Below are 24,827 nucleotides of genomic sequence, written 5' to 3' on the forward strand. Positions count from 1 at the left end.
AGGTTGATGGCCAAGATTTGGCCAAAAATATATATATAAGGTTCAGATTTTATCTTGTATATTATTTTTTACACTATGTGTGGAACTTACAAAATTTTATTTTATAATTACACGTTATGCAAAGTGACTTGCATCATGTGCAAACTGAGTTATATCTTGTACAAAATGCACAAAACTCTATTGACTGCTCCTACACCAAATCCACTTTCACAAGTATTTAACCTCCATTGTAGTACATTAGAACCAGTACTTAATACGAGATGAATTATCTGAATAGGAGAACTTGTTCATGGTCATAGTTAAAGGGCAATTAAAAGTTGACAGGTAGCGAACAATAATCTTCATTTTTGGTAGAAGCTGTTTTTCATGTAATCAACCTGCAGCCACTTTTACATTCTACACCAACATGCATCTATCTATCTTCACAGCCACTCTAGAACACGACTCTGATTTGAAATTGTATATACAGACTATTCTTTTTCCAACAAAAGGACCTCAACTATAAATTTGGGCTCAACAAGAAGACCGCAAAGCATATCTACCTGCAACAATGAAAATATCCACTTCAAAGTTCTATCAGAGCTCAGATTTTGCATTCAAAGGAAGCTGAAAGCAACCAGTATCCAATCTCTGGGATGCAGCTGGCTTGGAAAAGTTGTTAGATGAATGATTTTTCATTATGTTATGCCCTGAATCAGCAACATTCACTGGCAATGGTAGCACCTGAACAGGTCTTTCAATTTTCACAGGCCTTGATTTGTTTTCAAAACCAGGAGGAATTTCTATGCCTGCTTCGCTTGAATTAGTAGGATCCACTGCCAGTGGCAGCACCTCTTCACATTGTCTTGAAATAATAACATCCATTTTTCCCACCTCTTCCCCACCCACCATGTCTATTTCCATGTCATCAGATGCTGCGACAGAGGCAGCAATAATATCTGTTGCCAGCGGTACCAGCTGAAGAGATGCCCTAGGAACAGCAACATCAATTCTTCCAACCTCTTCCCCAGCCATCATGTCAACGTCCATGTCAATGTCCTGATTGCTGTTCCATTCACCAGGAAATTCATAAGCACCATCAACCTGACATGCATGTCTTTTAGCTTTTTTCAAGGAATGAAAAACTCCCCATAGAAAGTGTCTCCCATTCCATTCTGTCAAGTCATTTAAATAAAAGGCAAAACAGGGCATGTCAGACAGTAGCACCGACAGAACCACTATAGATATTTCTTGTCATTTATGTAAGAAACATGACATTCTGTTACAACTCATTTAAACTTAAATGAATTAGCACCACTAGCATATCAATCATAAAGTCATCGTGTTTTGTCTACATTTTCATTATAGAAACCTATATGAAGTATCCTTAAATCACAAACAAAAAGTTCAACTCAGAATAGGAAGTAGAAGGTACATAAAGATTTGAACCCCCGGAAGGGATTAATCCAGTTCTCTACCTTTCAATTGCAGTTTGTATTTTTCTTTATGAAAGAGATAAATGACACAAGTCGCCACTTTTTTTTGGCCGATTACTCTGAGAATAGAAGCATCTCGGAGTTTACATACTTCACAGATGAAGACCAGACATCTCTAGTTCTACCATTTAGGTTCAAGACAACACCCGTTAACTGAAATTATGCCAACACCGTGTGTATTTGATTCTTAAAACAAGACTGGTAACTCTTTAACAAGCACATCAACTAACACTTCATAACTGGACAAGAATCAGAAAATAGTAGGAGATCTCGCCTTGGCAGTCAAAGCTCAAGACTTTAGATGTAAATATTAACAGCTCAATCCCATCCATTAGGTTTCGCATTGCTAAGTCCCCTGCTTCCATGGCTTCTAGCAATGAGAAATAGCTCTCACACCTACATGTCAAGACAAAGTATCTAATTATCAGATATAGAAAAAAAGAGCAGTAGAGGCAGAAACTTTTTGCCACATCCCAAAGACTACCTCTCAATAAAACCGGGAAAGAAGTACAGTCCAATATCTCTTCTGTCAAGACAGTAATTCTGGAACAAGTTTGGCCAAAGATCCCCCCGTGGAATCAATTCAAACCCAAGAATTTCAGGCATATGCTTTGAAAATTCATACACCTTTCTAAGGACTCTGGAAGGAGGATAAGCTTGAACTCCATTCATTTCCCCATGTTCAGGATCATTATAAATCTTCAAGCGTCCTCTACAAACAGCAAAAAACTTGGTTGCATTGGTAAAGAGAAATGATCAAGAATTTGGGAAAATTTAAGGCATGCATCATGATTCAAATAAACATTGCACAGACCCAGGAAGTAATTTTTTTGGTTGTAGAAGTCAATAGAATAATCAATATGAACAGGAAGCAAGGCAACTATAGTACATTGGTAAAGAGAAATGACCATATAATAAGTTGTAGGAGGCCCAATTAAGCCACACAACCATCAGTGAGATCACAACTATGTGTGTTGCAGCATCAGAAAATTCAAGTCAATCATGAGGTTTTTCCTGAGCATTAAGCACTTGAAGTAGTTCCAACTTGTAATGTTACTAAGTGAAAAACAAAGACATGGCTCCATGATTATAAAAGAAAGGGATTGGTGATTCAGGTAATGTCGCCAAGATAGAAGGCAATTTTTACTGGTTGCATACCTAAATTCGAGAATCCCTGTACCTTTTCAGAAACAACATTAGTAGTTTCTTAAATAAATTAAGCATAATATACTGAGGAATTGCTGTTAAGGTAAAGTTTACAATCAAGCATAATATAATAAGCCCAAGTGAGCAGAAAATGCAAGGATTCTTAAAGAAAATACAACAAAGCTAAAAAAATCCAGGGAATTGCATTTAAATGCACATAGAGAACACCAAAGAAGGTAAAGTATGATATAATTCACCAAACATCTCCTAATACCAGAAATGTTGATAATCATTCAAGGTAATCATTCTCACAATGGAAATTATTCTGTAATGGCACCTGAGTTATTTTGCATGTTTGTTTTAGACAGTTTTTTCCCTACTTTAGCTATAGGAACCCTCTATAAACATAGAGGGTTGTTTTTTGGTACATAATCTAGTATCTGTTGACTAAACTCTTCATACCAAAAACAATTTAGTATCTGTGACTAAACTCTTCATACCAATAAACAAGTCATCGTTGTGATCTGTAACTAAACTCTTCATAGAGCAATTCTGAACTTGCAGATAATTTAGTATCTGTGACTAAACTCTTCATACCAAAAAACAAGTCAGTTGAAAAAAAGTAGATCTACTTACTTCCAGGTAGCATCTAAAGCAGGACCACTTGAGCATTTCCTGACCTCGGGAAAGATACCAATTGGATCAGCGGTCCTAGAATCAGTCTTCTCAAGCTCCAGATTGAGGAAAACATCACCACCTGAAAAATCAGATATCCTCATTTGATGTATGGAATACCTTGATCAACCATGATAGCTTTTACTAGTTAGAAATATAACTAAATCAAGCACATGTACTCAAGCAGTTTATTAAAGATGATTCTAAAACCAGGCTGAAAGAATTTACCATTTCCCTTATATCTCTGAATTTGATTGAAATCACAAAAAGGAGTAGTAATTATCTTGCCTGAATTAACACTTGCTTGACCACATGCCACTGGTGAAGATGCAGAGACTGTTTTGATAATTTCCTTCTCCACCCTAATTTCTGCTTTATACTTAGAAGTATCCTTAGGCTGTTCCTTCTGCAGTTCTCCCTTCAAGGAAGCCTGCAAAGGACCTGTTTCTGCAACAGCAATTCAAATTCAACAAACTGCATCAGGGATCAATGCAGATTCAGGAAAATTAAAGCACATTAAGGAATTTAGACGTCTCTCCTTGGTCCACCATCAAGCGGGTTCCACTCCTGATTAAGATAGTCCAAATGCAATTCCGGTTTTTTAACCATTGCAATTTGTCCTAAAACTGGTTTAGAAATTTTTGGCACCACCAAAGAAGACAAGTCAACAAATATCAGTGCCGTGCAGCTTGAGCTAAAACATTTTACCAAAGGTACCATGGTCTCCTTCAACATAAAGAGGTGAAAATGGAAAATAAACATACTACACACTGTTTAGTTTTGACTGAACAATCCATAGTTGACACAAAGTCCTAAAGCATCACCACCTGAAAGATTAGATGTCCTCATCTCATATGCGGACAACCTTGATCAGCCATGATAGCTTTAACTAGATGTCAGGGATATAACTAAATCAAGCACATGCAGTCAAGTGGTTTTGTTAATCATCACACTAACATCAGGCAGTAACAATTTATCACCTCCCTCATACACTGACTTACATCAAAACCATGAACAGGAGTGGTAAATTATCTTGCCTAAGTTTACACTTGCTTGACCACATGTCGCTGGTGAAGAAGCAGAGACTGCTTTCGTGATTGCCTTTCCCACCCTAATTTCTCCTTTATCCTTAAAAGTATCCTTAGGCTGTTCCTTCTGCATTTGTCCCTTCAAAGAAGCCTGAATAGCACCTGTTTCTGAAACAGCAATTCAAATTCAGCAAACGACATACCAGAGATCAATGCAAATTCGGAAAAAATAAAGCACATTAAGGTATACAGATGTCTCTCCTAGGTCCACCATCAAGCAGGTTCCACTTCACAATTATGATTGTTCAAGCATAATTCCAGTGTTCTACCATTACAACTTGTCCTAAAAAAGGGTTTAGAAATTTTTGGCACCGCCAAAGAACACAAGGTTACAAAAATTAGTGCTCTGCAGCTTGAGCTAAAATGTTTTACAAAAGGTAATATAGTTCCCTTCAAAATAAAGATTTGAGAATAGAAAATTAACATATAATACATTGTTTACTTTTGATTGAACAATCCATAGTTGGCACGAAATTTCTTTACCATGCAACACCCTTTGCAAATGGATAAAATTAGCATATTACAAGAGTAAAATTTTGCCAGTTTATATTTATCTCTGTTACTTCCACCAAGACTAGAATTTGTGGATAAACAATGTAGTTAATAACCTCTTAGTCCTTTGAAAGATTGTGGAACATGCTGCCCAGGCACCGTATTCAACTGGGAGTTGTTAGGTCTTACTGCTTTCAACTGTTTTGAGGTTACGAAAGAAGGATTTGCTCTAACTATGTGTATTGAAGACTCTGCAGGTATAGCTTTTGGCTTGACAGGAGTTCTATCCAAAGCAGAGGCTCCATTCTTCCAGGATACTGGTTTGGTGCTGCATGTGGACTTGGACTTAACGGGGGAATTAGATTTCTTAGCTCCCGATGATAGCATAATAACTTCTTCAACATGCATATACTTCACTTTTCCATGAGGGATCTTCTTGTCAATCCCATTCTGCCTCAAATCACAAGGTTGCTTGTTAGGTTGAGAACTTTTGTGCAGCCTGCTAGCCGTTCCGAATTGCGACCTGCAAACCAAGTCTTCCATAAAGCCAGATGTTGATGACAGCATTTTAATGCTGAGAAGACAATCATCGCAGCACCAATCTTTTGGAGAAAGCATCACCACAGAGCCACGCATGCAGTAACTTGCAAAAGAAGAAGCACAAGATTATACTAACTTAAATTTAAAACAATATCAGAGCTCGCAATTGCAGAAGGCATAATGAACCATGCATTATATCCACTGGCATTTTGAATTATATATAAAGTGGCTTTAAAAAACTGGAAAGGAATTTATGGTGGCAAGATGCAGTGTGTTCGTAACAAAAATAAGAAAATCATTGTTTGCAACAAATGAACTTGCAAACTTCACATGCAACGGTAAATAGGTAAATGTCCAAAAGATACAAAGACAGAGATATATCTTTATTTACAAGGGATGGAGATAGAGAGAGAGTGTGAGATCTTACATGTGTTCACAAGAAATTTTGCATTGAGGGCAAGTTTGAATTGCATCACTGACACCTATGTCACCACAGATATCACAACACTTCTCCTACAGATTGGGACAGAAAATTTTCAGATTACTTATTAATGTATGTTGGTTTATGAAAGGTTTTGGCACTAAATGGACAGTTAGTGCTCAGAACAAGAAGCAATTTTCAAACCAACAGTGTAAGAGATTCACAATGCTATCTATACATTTTTCTCCATATAAGTGATGAAATTCATAACATTGGGATTCAACTCTTATGATAAGAACCACCAAGATTAGTATAAAATGCAACGGTTAATTGTTCAACAATGGACCAATTGGTGCAATGGTAGGTCAATTATCTTCTGTACAAGCTATAGGATCCTCCAGCACAACCACTAAAAGGTTCTACAAATAAAAAGTAAAGTAAAATCAAAATATAGAGAATCTACCCAAAACCATTTTGACTTTGTTTTTTTCTCAACTCAAAGCAGAGACTCAAACAGTGACCAATATTACCAAAAACTTGACTGACTCATTCATCAAATGCTACAGTGAGCAATACCAAACTGCCTCTTTATTTTAAAGCAAGTAATACATGAACTTCTTTGTACAAAGAGATTATAAAAGTAATACACTGTTCTTGAACTCAACAAATTCCAAGGTCACTTAGGATTCATATGACATAAAAATACAACAAAACTAGTCTTGCTTAAAACATAACTGAAGCTGTTATGGTGATGGTAGTTTGATAAACCACTTCCAATAAATGCCTTTATCTTATTTATGTACTTCCAACATATGCACACAAGTCAAATTGTTCTAGGATTCGTCCTTACATGAGGGCCTGGATCATCAGCAAAGGAACTGCTCCGTAATACCAAAATATTTCTCTGGTGTATTAGAAGCCAAAATGAACCAAACAAAAAAAGACACAAAAGGAATGTTGAAACTACAACAAAATTACTAAACAAAAGAATAAAAGAAGACAATGCACAGTACACAAAGTTGAAGGTTTTGATTTCCACCATCTGATTCTTTAAAATAAACTACAAGAAGACAATCCCAGTTAAAAAAAGAAAAAGAAAAGAAAAATGGACATCTTAGGCACCAAGACTGGGTACTGATAATGACTTTGATGTGTGATGGTGGACTGGAGGTCAACAAATGAAGCTGTAGGAGATTATCCAGATTTAGATAAATGACCACACTGATTTGCTATCATCTTTACACAGTCAAAGCAACTCTCATTTTCTCAAAAAACAAATAGGGACTAATTAAAGTCTTCTATTCTTTTAGTTATATTACTTGTCTGCATACAGGCTAGAGAGAACATTTATCTTTCACTTATTTAATAATATAATATAATACAGACAATGCAAACTCCAGGCTTTTCCTATAAAACAGCAATGGGGGATCTTACTACTTGCTAATGGCAGGTGGTCATTCTGAAACATAGGGCAATAGCAATTTGGCATGCCAAAAGGGTAGACTACATAACCTCCGAAAAACTCATTTTTCTTTTCACTTTCAATTTACTACATAAAAGACTAGCCAAGTTACACTAAAACGCAGTTTCAGCACTTCATATCCTACGTAGAAACTTGTAGTACATTATCTCATAAAATCCGCAAAATTACAAAAGAATATCTTTCCCCACTTCAATGCCAAATACTGACAGCATTCATGTACTGAAATTAATAACTTCAAAAAATTATTCATTTACTCGAAGACTATACCAAACCATTTACTAATTGATATGGCAGTATCTATCATTTGTCTTTGTTGCCAGTCATTCAATACAACAGGCTTGTAATATCTGCACTTCCTCTGCACACATGTCCAAAAAGTTTTATACAACTTTTAGGTCTTGCAATTGTGTACATTTTATCACTAGGTAGACGATGAATGACTTCATATCAAACAAGATATTCAAGGAATTTTTTCTGAATAAAAACTGCACCTTGATAGTCCCTCTACTTTCAAAGTTCCTATTTGCGCAAGCTTTTCTCGAAGTTCTTTATGCAAGGGCAGTGATCAATCACCAAAATTTGTTTAACATCCCAATAGTACCAAATTCCAGAATGGTACATTGATCATTTCATGTGAGATTCAGAGCTGAAATTAAGAACTTTCTACAAATCAAATGAGCCAAAGTTACACAAAATGCAGTGCTAAAATGACAAAATTTTCTTTTTCTTTATATTTTATAAAATGAGGATTTTGTATGTTATCCTTTTCTTTTGGTTCAACATTCACCAACAAACCTCAAATACCCCATTTTAATGCCTTTCAGTTTAAAACCTCTAAGTTAGCAAATTTGCTTAAAAAGACAAAGCAGAAAAAACTACAGGGATACCTATTCAGCAGAACCAAATGGCTTGTTTTTCACCAAAAAAAAAAATAAAAAAAATCACATGGTTCCAACCTCCTATCAAAGTAATATACCTAACAGAAGAAATAGGTAACAACAATCTAAACCAGTCATACAGGGCATTAAATAAAATCCCATTTCATTAAACACAAGTAGTAAAAGAAAAAAATATTTTTAAAAAGTAGGAATGAAATGCACATCTCCGGCTAAGAAAAAAACAAAAAAAAAAAAAAACAAAGAAAAGTAACCTAACCATATAAATATTCACAAAAAACCAGGAAAAACAACTTTTGATTTTGCCATTGGTCAGCTCTCCACGCCGGAAGACCACATGAGGACCAACTACTCAAAACCCCCAAATGTTACCGTACAATGCCATGTTTGATCCGTACATAAACCCCAGCATTCAACAAAACCCACTACTCCAAAAGCATCATGGAGCAACAATAAACAATGTGATTATGCAGGCCCCAGGAAACGACAAACTACTAGCAAAACTAAAATCTTTTACACTAACTTGTGGAATACAATGCCGGATATTGGTTAAAAAAGTAAGCCTTTTTCATTTTTCCATTAAATAACAAATGCATAATATAATACTTAATAGCAGACATTTTTACCCGGTGGGCCTCTGCTGTTGGTTGGTGGTCCTCCATGTTTCCCTTTGACAAGGGTTCTTTCTTTGGAGACTGTGCGACTACTTGGAGTGTGGTAGCAGTGTACTCTGTGTGTGTGTGTGTGTGAGAGAGAGAGAGAGAGAGAGAGAGCGTTTTTAAAGAGAGCACGGAAGACGGAAAGGAACCAGACGAGGTTGAAAAGGGTCCAAATCGAGTCCAAGTGGACAAACAAACAATTATTGACATTAATTTGACCTGGAAATATTTAGTAATAATTATTTAATAATTGGTAGCTGCTGATTGATGATTTATATATGGATTATTTAATAAAAAGAAAATAATTACGGATTTTTTATTTGCTAATAATGTGTTTGGAGGAGAAGAATTAAGGGGACTTTTCGGCTGACACGTGCAGATGTTACGGTTGTTAAGGTAATGATTAAGATTGGCATTTTTATTTATTTATTTATAGTTTTGGGGTTCAGGAGGGAGGTGTGCGGGCGTGATGGGGGAGTGTGCCTTGACCGTGAGAGATTTGAGAAATGTTGGGGAGTGTTTTACAATTCCCAAGAATGTTTCCCATTGTTTACTTGTTTTGGAATTCAGGAAGAAAGAAAAATTGAGAATTTTGAAAACAATAAATAAAAGTATCCTACTTATATATAATATATAAAAAGGAGTTGTTTATGTGGCTCTGGAAAAATTTTCATCCGTCGTATATTGGGATAACATAGGAAAAGTTGAAATAGAATACAAATGATTGAACTAACTATACAAATCTATAATGCGCGTTTCAGAACGATTTGAGTATGATACCCTTTGTTATATGATGATTAGATTCTTAATTTGGTTATGAAAATTGTACAAGAATATAATGCAAGTATGAAATTAAGATAAATTTAATGTTCATAACAAGATTTAATTGTTTCTTACCCATTGCAATCATAACTATACAGTGATTCGCATGCTTCTCCTTCTTCAGTTTTCTATGTTTTAATATCGAGAATCACGACTACAATGTGATTGGAATTCTTCTTCTTCAATTTCCTTTTCTTTTTCTTTAAAGTGCAGCTATTGTTCAATATTTTGTTATTTCTTCTGCTTCTTTTCCTTTTTTGGCTCTAGATAATTAAGGAGGTATGCTTTGTTCTTCTCCTACTTAATTTGGTTTGTTTTGATTGGTTGATCTGCAGAATTATTTTGGTGTTGTTGTTATTTACAAATTTGCGATAATAATTTACTATATAGAAAAAATGCTATTCCTTTTAGTATGCGAGTTATAATATATAAGAATTGGTCTACGAATTGTACATCTAGCTATAGTTTGCTTTATTGTTAATTGTTTATATTAAATTATTTAACTGCCTTTTCTTCAGGAATTAAGTTTGATTTTGAGCGGCTAACATCTATGTTTTGGTGTTTGATTTATCAAAGTACAAAAATTAGTAAAAATGAATAAGTTATTTAACAATGTTTTTGTTGATATTAAGGAATTATTATCGTGTACTTCATTTCATGAGTACCGGAGTAAAAGAATGAGCATTCTTTCTTGTAGCAACGCCATTTGTGAACATATTTGTAGCTAAAATAACTTTCAAGGATGCTTCTAAACTATATTCATTAGCTATTCATGCCAAAATAATTTTACACACAATGGTTTCATTAAGTGTCAAAATTTGTGTGATATTGTTATGGTTGAGGATAATTTTAAATTATGTGTTATTGTGCAATTATGTTAATAATTTCTTATATCCATATGTTATTTTCCATTCTTACTCCCCCCCCCCCTTTCATCCTTGGATTAACTTCCTGTTCTACTTAATGAAATTTATAAATTGAGCAAATAACGATTCTTTAATACACGAGTAAGTTTCTATTACATTACTTCTCATACTTCTCACATTTCTTTCATTTTCTTCTTAACTAGATAGAATAAGTGTGTTAGCATAACTTATACTAATACATATATATTAAATTACTGATTACAATTTTTACTAATTATACATTTATTCTATTAAATACACCCACGGGAGAAGCAGGGCGGGGCAGGGCGAGAGAGCAAGTGACGAGGGGCAAGGTGAGAGTGGGGGAAATGTTTGGGCAACGGGGTTCCTACTTAAAGGTGTCAATTAATCAAACTACTCGACTTGTTCTTGTTCTCAAGAGTAACTCAGTCAAAACTTGACTCAAATTCGGCGATTGAGTTTGAGTCGAGTTTGACCTATTTGATAAAATAATAGAGTCGAGATCAAGTAAAAATATCAAAATTCGAGTACTTGTCGAGCCTTATCAAATAGTATATTTATAATATAATTTTTAATTATTTACTATAAAATTATGAAATTTACTAAAAAACGGAGCTTGAAAACTCAATTGAGCTCCATTTGGTCAATTTCAAGTTTGAACTTGAATTCAAGTAAGGTAAAATAAGTTGAAACTCGAGCTCAAGTTCAACTTTGAAGAACTTGACAAGCTTGAGTTCGAGTTCATTTACACTACTCTAATTTAACTCGACTTGACTCGACGATTCGATAGGAGCTATGTTTTTAAACTCGGACCGGACCGGATAGTTCAACTAATCAAATCGAGAACCGGCAAAGCATTCGGTCCGAGTTTGTCTAAAAAAACCATGTGGTTAAGACTCTATCAAAACCCCGGTTAGACCAAAAACCTGAAAAACCCAAAAAAAAACCCAATTTTTTCAAAATTTGACTTCTTTGATGGTTTTGTCTGAAAATCTCAAAGCAAATCTTGATTAAAAATCATAGATCCGGTGGTAGCCATGGCACAGCCACAATTCTCCCAACATTCAAATTTTGCAAGATCTAAAACTAAAAAATTGTCAAAAAATGAGAAGAGAATTGGAGATAAAAATGAATATAAAGAATAGGAATTGATGTTCTTGATTAAAACGCCAGATCGGGGTGGTGGTGGCAGCGGCACGGCCACTTACAGTTCTTCCAACATTCAAATTTTGCAAGATCTAAAACTAAAATAAAAGAATTATAAACAAATGAGAAGAACATTGAAGACAAAAATGAATATAAAGAGTAAAAGTTGACGTTTTCTTTTGGTGAAGAAAGAAAAGAAGACAAGATTTTAGAAGTTTGAAAAGCAGAAGGAAGGAAAGAACGTGATAGGAAAAGTGGATGTTGCAACCTGGAGGAGAAGAAATGATGAAGAAGACAACGCCGGCGCATGCACTTCCTTATAAACCTAAGACTTAGAAAGAAGCAAAAAATTAGACATTGGTCCAAACTTTTCTATTATTCTGTTTTGACCTCTAAAATTTTTGAACAATAGTAAATGCTTTCATAAATTTCTTTATTTGTTCAAATAACTCTCATAAATTAGTTTTAGGCACATCACGTTTCATTTAAAGCTTAAAAACATTCAATTACAGTTATGATTGGAGGATGCTAAAGTTTAGGATGTATAAAAATACAAATAGAGTGATAAAAGAAACATTTTTTATCCATATTAATAATATACTTACACATATTTTTATATACGATCTATTTAATTTTTAATTAATATATTTATGACATTATGATGACATCACTCAATTTTTAGATAGATTCGATCTCAGTCGAACTCGTTGACACTTGACCTTTGAGCTCGACTGGGTCGCTACCTGGTCTAAATTTCAAAACATTGGATAGAAACATGTGATACATCACCTTACCTTCTCTCTCCTCTCCTAATTGCCAACCCTCACCTATCCTCCCCAGGACCAACCCTCCTCCTCCTCCTCCTGCTAGCCTTTTTCCACATTGGTGTTGCAAACCCCATCTACATGCCTCAATCTCTCTCCTCTCCCAATGGCCAACACTCCTTTCTGTCCTCCCCCATGACCGATGACCTTTCCTCTCTTCCTGTCCTCCTGATTTGCTAACCTTTTTTCTTCCTTGGTTTTGCAGGCCTCCCTTCCGTTCCTTTCTACCCACATAGCCCGCAAAGGTTGAGGGGATGCTAGAAATTTCTATTTCGGCCAAAAAATCTCATCTCAATGGACTCTTGAATTTTGTGGCAAACTGTTCTTTGTTCTTCAATAAATGGTATCTTGGTGATCTTCTCTAGGGCTGTAGGGCTGTAGTGTAGTGATTGCGGAGTTGGAGATTGTGGAGTGACTAGCTACAGATTTCTCTTCTTCCTCTTTTCCTTCCACTGATGAACCTTGTCCATCTTGGTTTTTTTTTTTTTTTTTTGGAAACCAGATGTACTAATCTTGAAGTTCCGCAAAGAATTGTCATTGATCAAGATCAACTGGCTATAGGTTGTTGCATTCACCATGAAGTGATGCAATAAGGTGTATGAAAGAAAGAAGGAAGAAGAAAGGACAAAAAAATAGAAAAAGAAACTAAAAATATAATACAATATTGAGTTTTTGATGTAATACCCATTCCCAGTAAACATTTACCAAACAATGTTATTGTAATGACACCTTTTGACCAAAATCCATTCTAATCTTTTAGATATGAATCCAATTACCATTCCAATTCCTGGCTTGAACCAAACTCCCTATCCTAAAAAAAAAAATGCCCCGTAAGTTTAATGAACCATAAGAGAAGGAAGGATTTATGGTGATGCATGTATATGTGGTGATTGAGTATATGTTCATGTTTAGACAAAGGTACTTCATAAACAGAACTTGGAATTCAATAAACTCAATTGCATATTACTGCTACTTTATGTTGAAAAAAGGTGTAAATTTTATATACACATGCAATGTACATTATTACCGTCGAATCCATGACATGTGTACGAAAGTTGAATTCCAAATTCAAATTTTATATAGTTATCATGAATCTAATGGTGGTAATATATACATCATCAGTGTAGGAAATATTAATCCTAAAAAAATTGCACTTTACTCAGCCCGTTTATCAATTGTTACTCGTTTATCAATTGTTACTAATAGATTTTGTTGTAATTAGATTAAGCAGGCATGTGACACAATTGTTGTAATTAGATTAAGTGGCCAATTTAAAAAATATTAATCCAAAAAAATTTGCATATTACTCAATCCATTTATCAATTGTTACTAACAACTTATGTTGTAATTAGATTAAGCAGCCATGTGACACAATTTCCTAAATAAGCTACCTTTTTACAAGTCTTGCATTTTGATATTCTATAGCTTAATTAGGCTTTTCAAGAATCTAATTAGCAAACTAACATGCAATACACCTATATGTCACCCACTGAAAGGATTCCCAAACATCAAAAGTTAATTGGAATGCATCTTTTATGAGGAAGAGGGGAAAATGCCTACAAAGTACATTGTTAAAGTCATAACAGACAATAATCATGATAAATTTACTAAATCTCGGCCACATTTAAAGTTACATTTGTCTCAGTAATCCAATGGCAAAAATACAAGTACACATCTTTCAAAAAAGTACCTCTTTTTGTAACTTAAAACAATTTGCAATACATTTTTATGAACAACTTCAGAATCAGCAAATTTCTTTGAATATTATGGAAATTAGAAATTGTCAAAAAATTGGTGTGATTTGAGGGGATGTTCTATATTAAGGGTCGCCGCAATTAAGAACAGAGGCTTCTAATAAAAATTGTTTTAATTTCAATTTTTTGGGTGACAGCATTGGCTTTAGGTTTTTTTTTTTTTTTTTTTGGAAAAGCCTTCGCAGCTCATCAAATGAGTGACGAGGGACTCTATTTTTTTTAAGGCTTCACCACTCATCTAATGAACGACAAAGCTTATTCCTTTTTTGTTTCATAAAATGTAACCCTAACATGAGCGGTGAAGCTTATTCCTTTTTTTTTTTTTTTTTTTTTTTATAAAACACAGCCCTAACATCCCTAACCCCTCAAAACCTAATTCCCAAGCCCTGACACTTCAACCATAATATAAACATAAACCCTAACCGTGGAAGGGAGAATTTCACAAGGGCGACACTTATCCTAACCTAACCCTAATCCTAAAACCAAAATCCCTAAACCCTATTCCTAAAACCCTATTATAAATTTTAACTGTGGAACTGTCAAAAATGTAATATACAATATTAGAATTATGTTAATTTTATAAACGATGATTAAGCATGCTATTAAATACTATTAAAATTTGCCCAAGTCATCTTTTTAAAATTTTTTATGTTAATGTTAATTTTAAAAATGATAAATAATGCAGCATTCAACAATAAATGGATGTAATAATTAGCATATGAACTTGAATGATAATAAAACAAGAGGTTAGGCAAGAAAAATTCTAAAAATCTTAATATGACTCATCAACACATCTCTTATCCTTATCGAGCGGAATGGTAGAGCAACCACATTTCCAATGGATCCTTCAGTGTGGTAGATTTCGTCATAATTGTAACCGTTCAGACCTTTGAGGTGGTGCATGTACTTGTTCAGGCGTTTGGTCCTCGTCATCATCAACAGAGGGATCGAACATCAGAGTTTGACCGCATCTAGGACAAGAACCATGTAAAGATGTTTGGGAAGGAGCATTAATGGGAACGCTGTCATCGTCCATATGCAAAACAGGTGAGAAGCCCGCTGAAGTCCCTAGAAAGTGGTACATTTGATCAAAATCATCTTGAAACTTAATTTCTGGACATGTCGTTGTATCAGGCATAATAGACGACAGTGTAGTAGCAGACATATAGCCAAATACGGGTATGTGAGTAGGTATGTCATTGAAATGACCACCAAAAGCTGACTTAGTGGGAGGTGCGAAGAAAACTTCAATGTGAGAAAAGTGTGTGCCAATAGATGGACCATATCCGGATAGTAGGGGTGGGCACGGGTTGAGTACCCGCCCTAACATGATTTGGCTGACCCGACCCTAAAATATCGGATCAAGCATTTTGCGACCCCAACCCGCTCCTAATGTTTTCAAGTACCCGTTATTCGGGTACTCGAAAAAGGGGCGGGTCATAGGGTACTCGCCACTAAAAAAAATATATATTTTCTAGTAAAAAATTTTTTTTCACTTAATATCAACATGTTTTCCAATAAAAAAAGTATGTTTTCCAATTAGCATTGGTAGAGATATGATAATCAAAATCCATGCATCATCATTCTCACACATTTCATCCAATAATCAAACTAATTTCATAAATTTAGTACATATTCAAATTATAATATCTAATAGATAAAACGAAATTTTATGATAATTTTGAGTACGTCACCATTCTCATGCATTTCACCCTTCTACAATATAACAAACACAAGGATAATAAGTATATGGTAACTTTTCCAAGTATAACAAACACAAGAATAAAACAAAGTTTTATGATAAGTTTGAGTACATTACCATTCTCACACATTTCATTCTTTTACAACATAACAAATACAACGACAATAAGTATATGACAACTTTTCCAACTTCCTTAAGGATATTATGGTACAAGATTGCATTCAAAATGAGTCGATTGTGGAATCAAATCCGGAAAAGAATTGAATAGAGCTAATAATTTTGAAGAAAGTATAACCAAAATAATCTTGAAAAATTTTCCCCAATCTTCTTACATCTTTGGAATAGACCTTGTTGCAATTAAGGTGATGAAAAAGAAAAATAAATTTCTTGCACTAAAATAAAGGAGACAAATTCAAGAGACACAATTGCAATAAGATAAATAAATAAATGAAAGACACAAATGTTTTAATTATCTAGCTAACAGAAAATTGGAGCTCCAAACACAAAGTTTTGATTGAATTGATGAAAAATTTGCAGAAAAGATCGATGGAAGTAGAATAAAAATGAAAAAGCAAGAAAGGAATGAACAATTTTTATGATAGAGTTTCACAATTTTTTCTTTGTTTTAATCATTTGGTTCAGGTTTCACCAAGAATATTCACTTTTTTTAGATAAGATGCGGAGAGGCGGATCATATGAGATTAAAATATAAGGTTGTAAACCACTTTACTTACACTTAGGATTAAAAATTATAAAATTATATAATGAACCCTTATTTTTTTAATATTTATATAATATACCCTGCGGGTCGGGTACCCGCGGATTTTTTATTTTCCTGATCCGTATCCGTATCCGTTTTTTCGGGTACCCGACCCGCATATGCCTCGCTAAGAAAAATCGAATCGGATATCTTATTTTTCGAATCGGATCGGATCAGGTTAGTCGGATTTCGAATTGAATCGGATTTTTTGCCCACCTCTACTAAACAGTGATGAAGTCCGCATTATGTTTTTGTCCGGTACATCAATAGCATATATGGAGGTGCTCCTTCTACGACATTTAACTGCTTGTTTCCTACTATAGATTTTTGTAGTTAGATGCTCGACAGGCATCTAAAAAGGAGCAGTAGAAGAGGCAGATGTGTGACGACCCCACCTCCCCCTAGAGCATATCCTAGGGTTTAGCAAATCGCCTGCCTAACTCTCGCCAGAACTAACTCACGTAAAACTCGAGAAAATAACTTACAAACGTAGAAAAATAAAGAACACCATCCCTTCAGTTTAATATATACAACAGTACTCAGATCCAACTACAAGATTCATACATGCCCAAATACATTAACAGGTTTACAATTCAAGTGCACACAACCTTATTCGGGTGCTAGCGTGAGTACAATTTCAAAATTTAAAATAACTAGACTACGCTAGTCTGTACACATCTCACGCCTCACTCATACCCTTGTAAGGAAAACAAAACTAATGGAGTGAGCTAAAACTCAGTGATATTTCAAATAGCAAATTGACCATCGAATAAAGTAAAAGTAGCATAATAGTGAAATATTGAGCAAAACAAGTCAAGAAATGAGTAATAACACTTCATATAGTAAAACAATAAATATTCTGCATTTCACATATAAGGATACAGTTACTCATATATCGGCTCCACCATAGCTTAATCGATTGGTAGTTGACACTTCGTCAACTTTCAAGTAAGAAATTAGTCCAGTAGAACACCACTTAACTCCAATCTCCGTCCACCGACCAAATCCCTTATCGGGCCCGAACTCCACAATAAACACTGGTGGTAATACTCGAGTATATCGATTAGTCGAGCAGATAACACTCCACTCGACATCACTAACTACCCAGGATTCGTTATCTAATCGACCAGACGCTTGCCGGCTCGACTCGACTAACTAGCCACAGGGGTTCTAGAATTTCAGGCAAGATACAATTCATATGCATGTATACCAAGTCAATTGCAATCGATGAGCAAGAACAAATCACATTAGGGCAAGTGCGATAAAGTTCACTCTTACCCTATCAATTCACTTATGTATCATATAACCACATTGGTCAAGTTTTAAACACAAATGTTAAATTCAATCAGATATTTGGAAACACTCACCAAAATTTAGTGCCTTTAGTGATCACTTTGGGTTGTACTCCGGGTTTGGAGTCCAAATCTGTGATGAAACTTTGTTTAAGAACTTTGAAAAATGACTAAGGTTCGAAACTTAAACGTTTCATTCAATAAGAATCAAGTAATTGAAATTCGTTTGGAGACTTTTCGTGAAACACTTGCTCACTTTTCAAATTGTGACATTTTGTAGCAATTATACTTGGAAATATCATTTGAGTCGAAAGAACGAGAAAAACATATTTCTAGTAGTCGTTATTTCATTTTCCAAGGGTACAAGTTCGGCCAAATTCTAACTTATATACCTGTATAAAAGAAGACACAATAGCCTAAATGGTTCAAGTGGTATTCGCTCTCAAGCCTTACTCAAGTCGCAAGTATATCTACCTAACCCTCGAGTGTAAATTTGGGTAGCACGCCCTTTATATTTACCTATTTTCCAGCCATTTATGGCTTCATTCTTTTCCTCAATCAGTCCCAAAGTCACACACAAAATAATCTCATTACAATAGCCATTCAATAGGCTCAATGTCATACAAGTACAAAATCAAGCTAGAAAAAAAATGTCCGGAAATGAGATGTAAATCATAAAACAAAAGAAAGATTCGACGTCTCCTAATGTATCGGTCACAACCGAAGCTACGCTTATCGGATTAGGGTAAAATTTATATCGTTTCGAAGCTAAGACAGGGGGCTACAACTTTGATGAAGACACTTAACCCAGTTCATAGTGTATCTGGGTCAAATTTTCAAATTACAGAACCAGAATCTCACCAACAGGCTAGTTAACCGCACTATGTTCCAATGATAATAACTCAGGATATTGAAGTCTGATTGAGGCTTTTTTAGGGGCGTTGGAAAGATAAAACATAGCACTACAACTTTTGTGTTTTGGTCAAATGCTAATTTAGTACGGATCAGGGTGAAAAAATACGGTCAAATTGGTGAAATGTCAAAACTGTCCACAGAGCACTACTTACGGCAATTAGGGGTATTTTTGTCTTTTCACATGATACAGTACCCTGATTGAGCTGAACTTTTACAGGAAGTTATAAAACATCATTTTCTACAACTTTCAAGTTTTGTGCTAATCCTAATTCAGCCCCCATCATGGTCAAATAGAACTAGTCAGAACAGGGTCACATGAATACTCCAATCTGGAATTTGGTGAATTCAAAGGGTAAACTTCACATTTCTAGCTTAAACCACTACCACTACTTCCTATACAAGATTATATATATCATATACCATCCAAACAATAAGAATTATAAGTGAACCATTCAAAACTCTAACTCAAAATTCACCACTACAATCATCAAAATCACTTAGATTAGGCATCACAAAGCAAGGACACAAGTTACTACATAACTCAAACAAGACTAAGGGAAAGGGAGAGGATGGTCAGCCATAATATCTCAAAAAAAGGGCTTGCAAGAGATATCCTTCACCTCTCCTTGTGAAATTTAGCTCCCCAATCTTCCTAAACTCTCAATTTATGAGTTAATCGATTTAGTTTTCTTGTTTTCTCACTCAATCAAGCTCAACCCAAGATGGAATTGAAGTTCTCTTTCTCTTCTTTTTCTCCCTCTCTCTCACGACTGGTATGGTGGAATGAAGAGCAATTAGGTTGGTTTTATGGTGATAAATATGGAAGCCATTAGTTGGTCAACAACCTTTGGATGCACGCCACTTGCCGCTTGGAGATTAACTCTCAAATTTTTTGTTTTCCCCTTGTTTTTTTGGTCAACATTTTCGGCCAACCTAAGCTGAGTATGGGGCTATATTTTGCACTAATATCAATGAGGTTTTATGGTACGAAAGTAGTGGTCAAGTGGTATGTTCAATCGGTAGTGAACGATATCCGTCGGTTCGAGCCGATTTTCCTTAAATCGTGTATACTAAGGTTTTAACTTATAATTCACTAGCTTATTATTATCACTTCTAATCATATGCTTAATATCATTTAAAACTCACTCTTAATCACCAAATTTGATCCCCACTCCGTACCGGATAGTCACACTACGGATAGGCGTAAAATCTTAATTCGCGCTAATTTGAAACGAAAGGGAAAACCCTTAATTCTATGTTCATTTGCACTTATTGTGGGGTGATTGAGTAGTAAGGCTAGTCTAAAGTAATAAAGTTCAAAGAAAAAGGGGATTTTAAGAAAAATATAGGGGATTTTACAAGTCCTCACACTCTCTCCCCCTTAAGAGAATTTCGACGTCGAAATTCATACCTTTAGTTATAAATAGGTCTGGATACTTCTCTCGCACGTCCTTCTTTAGCTCCCAGGTTGCTTTCTCCACCTCATGCTATTTCCATAGAACCTTCACTAATGGAACCTGCTTGTTTCTCAAGTCTTTCACCTTTCTATCTAGTACTCGAATAGGTCGTTCCTTATAGGCTAATGACTTGTCCAGTTCAATATCCTCTGGCGGCAAAATATGTGTCGGATCTGGGTGATATTTCTTAAGCAAAGAAACATGAAAAACATTGTGGATTCGAGACAAATTAACTGGTAATTCTAGTCGGCAAGCCACCTTTCCTATTCGCTGGAATATACTGAAAGGTCTTATATACCTCGGTTGTAACTTTTTCCCCTTTCTTACTTTAATCTTTCCTTTCAATTGAGTAATCCAAAAAAATACTTTGTTTCCTATCTCAAACTCTAAATCTTTCCTCCAATGATCGACATAGCTCTTTTGTCGGTTTTGGGCTATTTGAAGCCTCTGACAAAGCACTTTTATCCTTTCGTAAACTTTCTCAACCCATGGTATTGTAGCCGGATCAATAATCTTCCTCTCTCCTATTTCATCCCAATGAATTGGAGATTGACACTTTCGTCCATACAATGCTTCTATGGGGTTATTTGTATAGAAGAGCGATAGCTATTGTTATACGCGAATTCAACCAGTGTTAAATATTGGCTCCAACTCCCTCTAAAATCTACAATACAGGCTCTCAGCATATCTTCAAGAGTTTGAATGGTTCTCTCAGATTGTCCATCGGTTTGAGGATGATACGCTGTACTATAGTTCAACTTAGTTCCTAGAGCCTTTTGCAATTTCTGCCAAAATCGAGATACAAATCTGGAGTCTCTATCGAACACGATACTCACTGGTACCCCATGTAATCTCATCACTTCATTCATATAGAGTTTGGCCAGTTTTTCCAAAGAATATTTCATATTAACTGGCAGGAAATGTGAGGTTTTAGTTAATCAGTCCACTATCACTTAAACCGCATCATGCCCTTTTTGAGTTCGTGGTAACCCTAATACAAAATCCATCGTTATATGCTCCCACTTCCATTCAGGGATCTCTAAAGGCTATAACAGACCCGACGATTTTTTATGTTCAGCCTTCACTTATTGGCACATAAGACACTTTTGTACAAATTAGGCAATCTCCGCCTTCATATTATCCCACCAATACAGACTTTTGAGATTTTGGTACATTTTACCACTACTTGGATGCACCGTATACTTAGAACGGTGGGATTCCTCTAAAATCTCCTTCTTTAATTCTTCATCCCTAGGTACAACGGCGCGATTTCGAAATCTTAAAATCCCATCAAGACCTAGATTAAAGTTAGGCAATTCCCCTTTCTTCATTCTTTCTACCCACTTCTGCACCGTCGGTTCTTTCATTTGGCCCTCTTTAATCCGATCCAACAGTATCGATTTCACCTCAATATTTCCAAAAATAACTTTCTGTGGCTCCAGACGCGGGTTCCATTCACATACATCCTCTAACAAGCGCCACTCTCCCACTATTGAACTTGCTAGTTGAGCCTTTCGACTTAAAGCATCTGCTACAACGTTGGCCTTTTTTGGATGGTAGTTAATCGTACAATCATAGTCTTCTAAGAACTCTACCCACTGATGTTGTCTTAGATTTAGCTTCTTCTGGGAAAATAAGTACTTAAGACTCTTATGATCTGTGTATACCTCAAATGTCATCCCGTATAAGTAATGCAGCCATTTCTTCAAGGCAAACACAACAGCTGCAAGCTCCAAGTCATGGGTTGGATAGTTTTGCTTATGAGACTTTAACTTTCGAGATGCGTAGGCAATCACATTCTCATTTTGCATCAAAACACACCCTAACCCCTCTCTTGAAGTATCAGTATAAACCGTATAGCTATCTGTCCTATTGGGCAAAGCTAACACAGGAGCCATGGTCAATTGCCTCTTAAGCTCTTGAAAATCATTCTCGCAATTAGCATCCCAAATATACTTTCCTTGTTTCTTTGTTAAGTTCGTTAGGGGTCCCGCAATTCTTGAGAAATTTTTTATAAATCGGCGGTAATACCCTGCTAGGCCCAAAAAGATTTGTACTTCAGTTGGATTCTCTGGTTGTTTTCATTTGGCAATGACTCCAACTCCTCCGGAAATACGTTCGGAAACTCACTGGTCACCGGCATTGTGAGTACTTGTAAAATCCCCTATATTTTTCTTAAAATCCCCTTTTTATTTGAACTTTATCACTTTAGACTAGCCTTACTACTCAATCACCCCACAATAAGTGCAAATGAATATAAAATTAAGGGTTTTCCCTTTCGTTTTCAAGTTAGCGCGAATTAAGGTTTTACGCCTATCCGTGGTGTAACTATTCGATATGGAGTGGGGATCAAATTTGGTGATTAAGAGTGAGTTTTACATGATATTAAGTGTATGATTAGAAGTGATAATAATAAGTTAGTGAATTATAAGTTAAAACCCTAGTATACGCGATTTAAGAAAAATCAGCTCGAACCGACGGGTATCGTTCACTATCAATTGAACACACCACTTGACCACTACTTTTCTACCATAAAACCTCATTGATATTAGTGCAAAATATCAGCCCCATACTCAGCTTAGGTTGGCCGAAAATGTTGACCAAAAAAACAAGGGGAAAAGAAAAAATTTGAGAGTTAATCTCCAAGCGACAAGTGGCGGGCATCCAAAGGTTGTTAACCAATTAATTGCTTCCATATTTATCACCAAAAAACCACCCAAATTGCTCTTCATTCCACCATACTAGTCGTGAGGAGAGAGGGAGAAAAACAAGAGAAAGAGAACTTTAATTCCATGTTGGGTTGAGTTTGATTGAGTGAGAAAACAAGAAAACTAAATCGATTAACTCATAAATTGAGAGTTTAGGAAGCTTAAGGAGCTAAATTTCACAAGGAGAGGTGAAGGATATCTCTTGCAAGCCATTTTTTTGAGGTATTATGGCTGACCATCCTCTCCCTTTCCCTTAGTCTTGTTTGAGTTATGTAGTAACTTGTATCCTTGCTTTGTGATGCCTAATCTAAGTGATTTTGATGATTGTAGTGGTAAATTTTGAGTTAGGGTTTTGAATGGTTTACTTATAATTCTTGTTGTTTGGATGGTATATAGTGTATATAATCTTATATAGGAAGTTGTGGTAGTGGTTTAAGGTAGAAATGTGAAGTTTACCCTTTGAATTCACCAAATTCCAGATTGAAGTATTCATGTGACCCTGTTCTGACCGGTTCTGTTTGACTATGATGGGGGCCGAATTAGGTTTAGCACAAAATATGAAAATTGTAGTGAATGATGTTTTATAGCTCTCTCTAAAAATATCAGCTCAATCTGAGTACTGTATCATGTGAAAAGATAAAAATACCCCTGACTGCCATAGGTAGAGCTCTGTGGACAGTTTTGACATTTCACCAATCTGACCACATTTTTTCACCCTGATCCATACTGAATTAGCATTTGACCAAAACATGAAAGTTGTAGTACTATTTTTAGCTTTCCAACGCCCCTAAAAACGCCTCAATCAGACTTCAGTAGCCTGAGTTATTGTCATTGGAACATAGTGCGGTTAACTAGTCTGTTGGTGAGATTCTGGTTCTGTAATTTAAAAATTTGATCCGGATACAGTATGAACTGGGTTAAGTGGACTTCATCAAAGTTGTAGCCCCCTGTCTTATCTTCGAAATGGTATAAATTTCACCCGAATCTGATAAGCGTAGCTTCGGTTGTGACCGATACGTTAGGAGACATTGAATCTGTCTTTTGTTTTATAACCTACATCTCATTTCCAGACATTTTTTTTCTAGCTTGATTTTGTACTTATATGACATTGAGCCTATTGAACGGCTATTGCAATGAGATTATTTTATGTGTGACTTTGGGACTAATTGAGGAAAAGAATGAAGCCATAAATGGCTGGAAACTAGGTAAATATAAAGGGCGTGCTGCCTAACACTACAAGAAAAACCGCTTATAGAGGCGCATCAAAATGTCACAAGTCACACTTTGTTGAGGCACTTAATTTATTAAGGCACATACTTAGTGTGCCACGTAAAACCTATGTCACAAAAGCTTTTTAAGGCACAATTAAGTGTCACAACATAGAAAACAATTGAGACATTTAGAAGTGCCAAAACAAGGTTATAATGCTTACACCAATAAATGCCTTAATTGGGATTCAACTTTCAAAATCTCAACTTTTTAAAGGCACAAAATAATGCCATCTTAACTTTAAGTTGACGCTTAAAAATGCCTCAAAAACCTGCTGCGTAACAAGAAAATTTCTACTACGAAAAACCCTTATCACGACGCTTACAAGTGCCTCAATAAACTGTATTTTTTTTTTCCTTTTTATGCCCAGCCACGGTACTGCTGTGAATATAACATCCCTATTATATCAATATAAT

At 35.4% G+C, this 24,827-nt stretch overlaps 1 protein-coding gene across 9 annotated transcripts; it reads right to left on the minus strand.

Annotated features, from left to right (window-relative positions):
• Positions 1-317: 317 nt before the first annotated feature.
• Positions 318-8,985, minus strand: LOC113738785 (PHD finger-containing protein 6). 9 transcript variants are annotated; one of them, XM_072046220.1, is made up of 10 exons: positions 8,476-8,791; positions 7,812-7,966; positions 5,844-5,929; positions 4,993-5,519; positions 4,334-4,492; positions 3,585-3,743; positions 3,258-3,378; positions 1,960-2,187; positions 1,750-1,871; positions 318-1,154 (listed from the first exon to the last, which is right to left on the minus strand). In XM_072046220.1, the coding sequence occupies exons 4-10, from the start codon at positions 5,510-5,512 to the stop codon at positions 577-579; spliced, it is 1,887 nt and encodes a 628-aa protein (XP_071902321.1). In that variant the 5' UTR covers positions 5,513-5,519; positions 5,844-5,929; positions 7,812-7,966; positions 8,476-8,791; the 3' UTR covers positions 318-576. The 9 variants fall into 9 exon arrangements, with proteins under 9 accessions (XP_071902321.1, XP_027121857.1, XP_071902320.1 ...); XM_027266056.2 differs by having other exon boundaries at positions 7,812-7,983; XM_072046219.1 differs by lacking the exons at positions 7,812-7,966; positions 8,476-8,791 and adding an exon at positions 8,843-8,985 and having other exon boundaries at positions 4,993-5,399.
• Positions 8,986-24,827: the final 15,842 nt, after the last annotated feature.

This window comes from Coffea arabica, chromosome 4c, assembly GCF_036785885.1.
Source record: "Coffea arabica cultivar ET-39 chromosome 4c, Coffea Arabica ET-39 HiFi, whole genome shotgun sequence".
In the NCBI taxonomy this organism is placed as follows: Eukaryota; Viridiplantae; Streptophyta; class Magnoliopsida; order Gentianales; family Rubiaceae; genus Coffea; species Coffea arabica.

Excerpts from the sequence above, each read along its gene's own strand:
- LOC113738785 (XM_027266051.2), bottom strand. The coding sequence starts at position 6,879 with ATGGTGGAAATCAAAACCTTCAACTTTGTGTACTGTGCATTGTCTTCT. Across the intron at positions 3,379-3,584 it reads TCAAGCAAGTGTTAATTCAG|GTGGTGATGTTTTCCTCAAT; the intron begins GCAAGATAATTA and ends CTGATTTTTCAG. Across the intron at positions 1,155-1,749 it reads CTTGAGCTTTGACTGCCAAG|AATGGAATGGGAGACACTTT; the intron begins GCGAGATCTCCT and ends ATGACTTGACAG.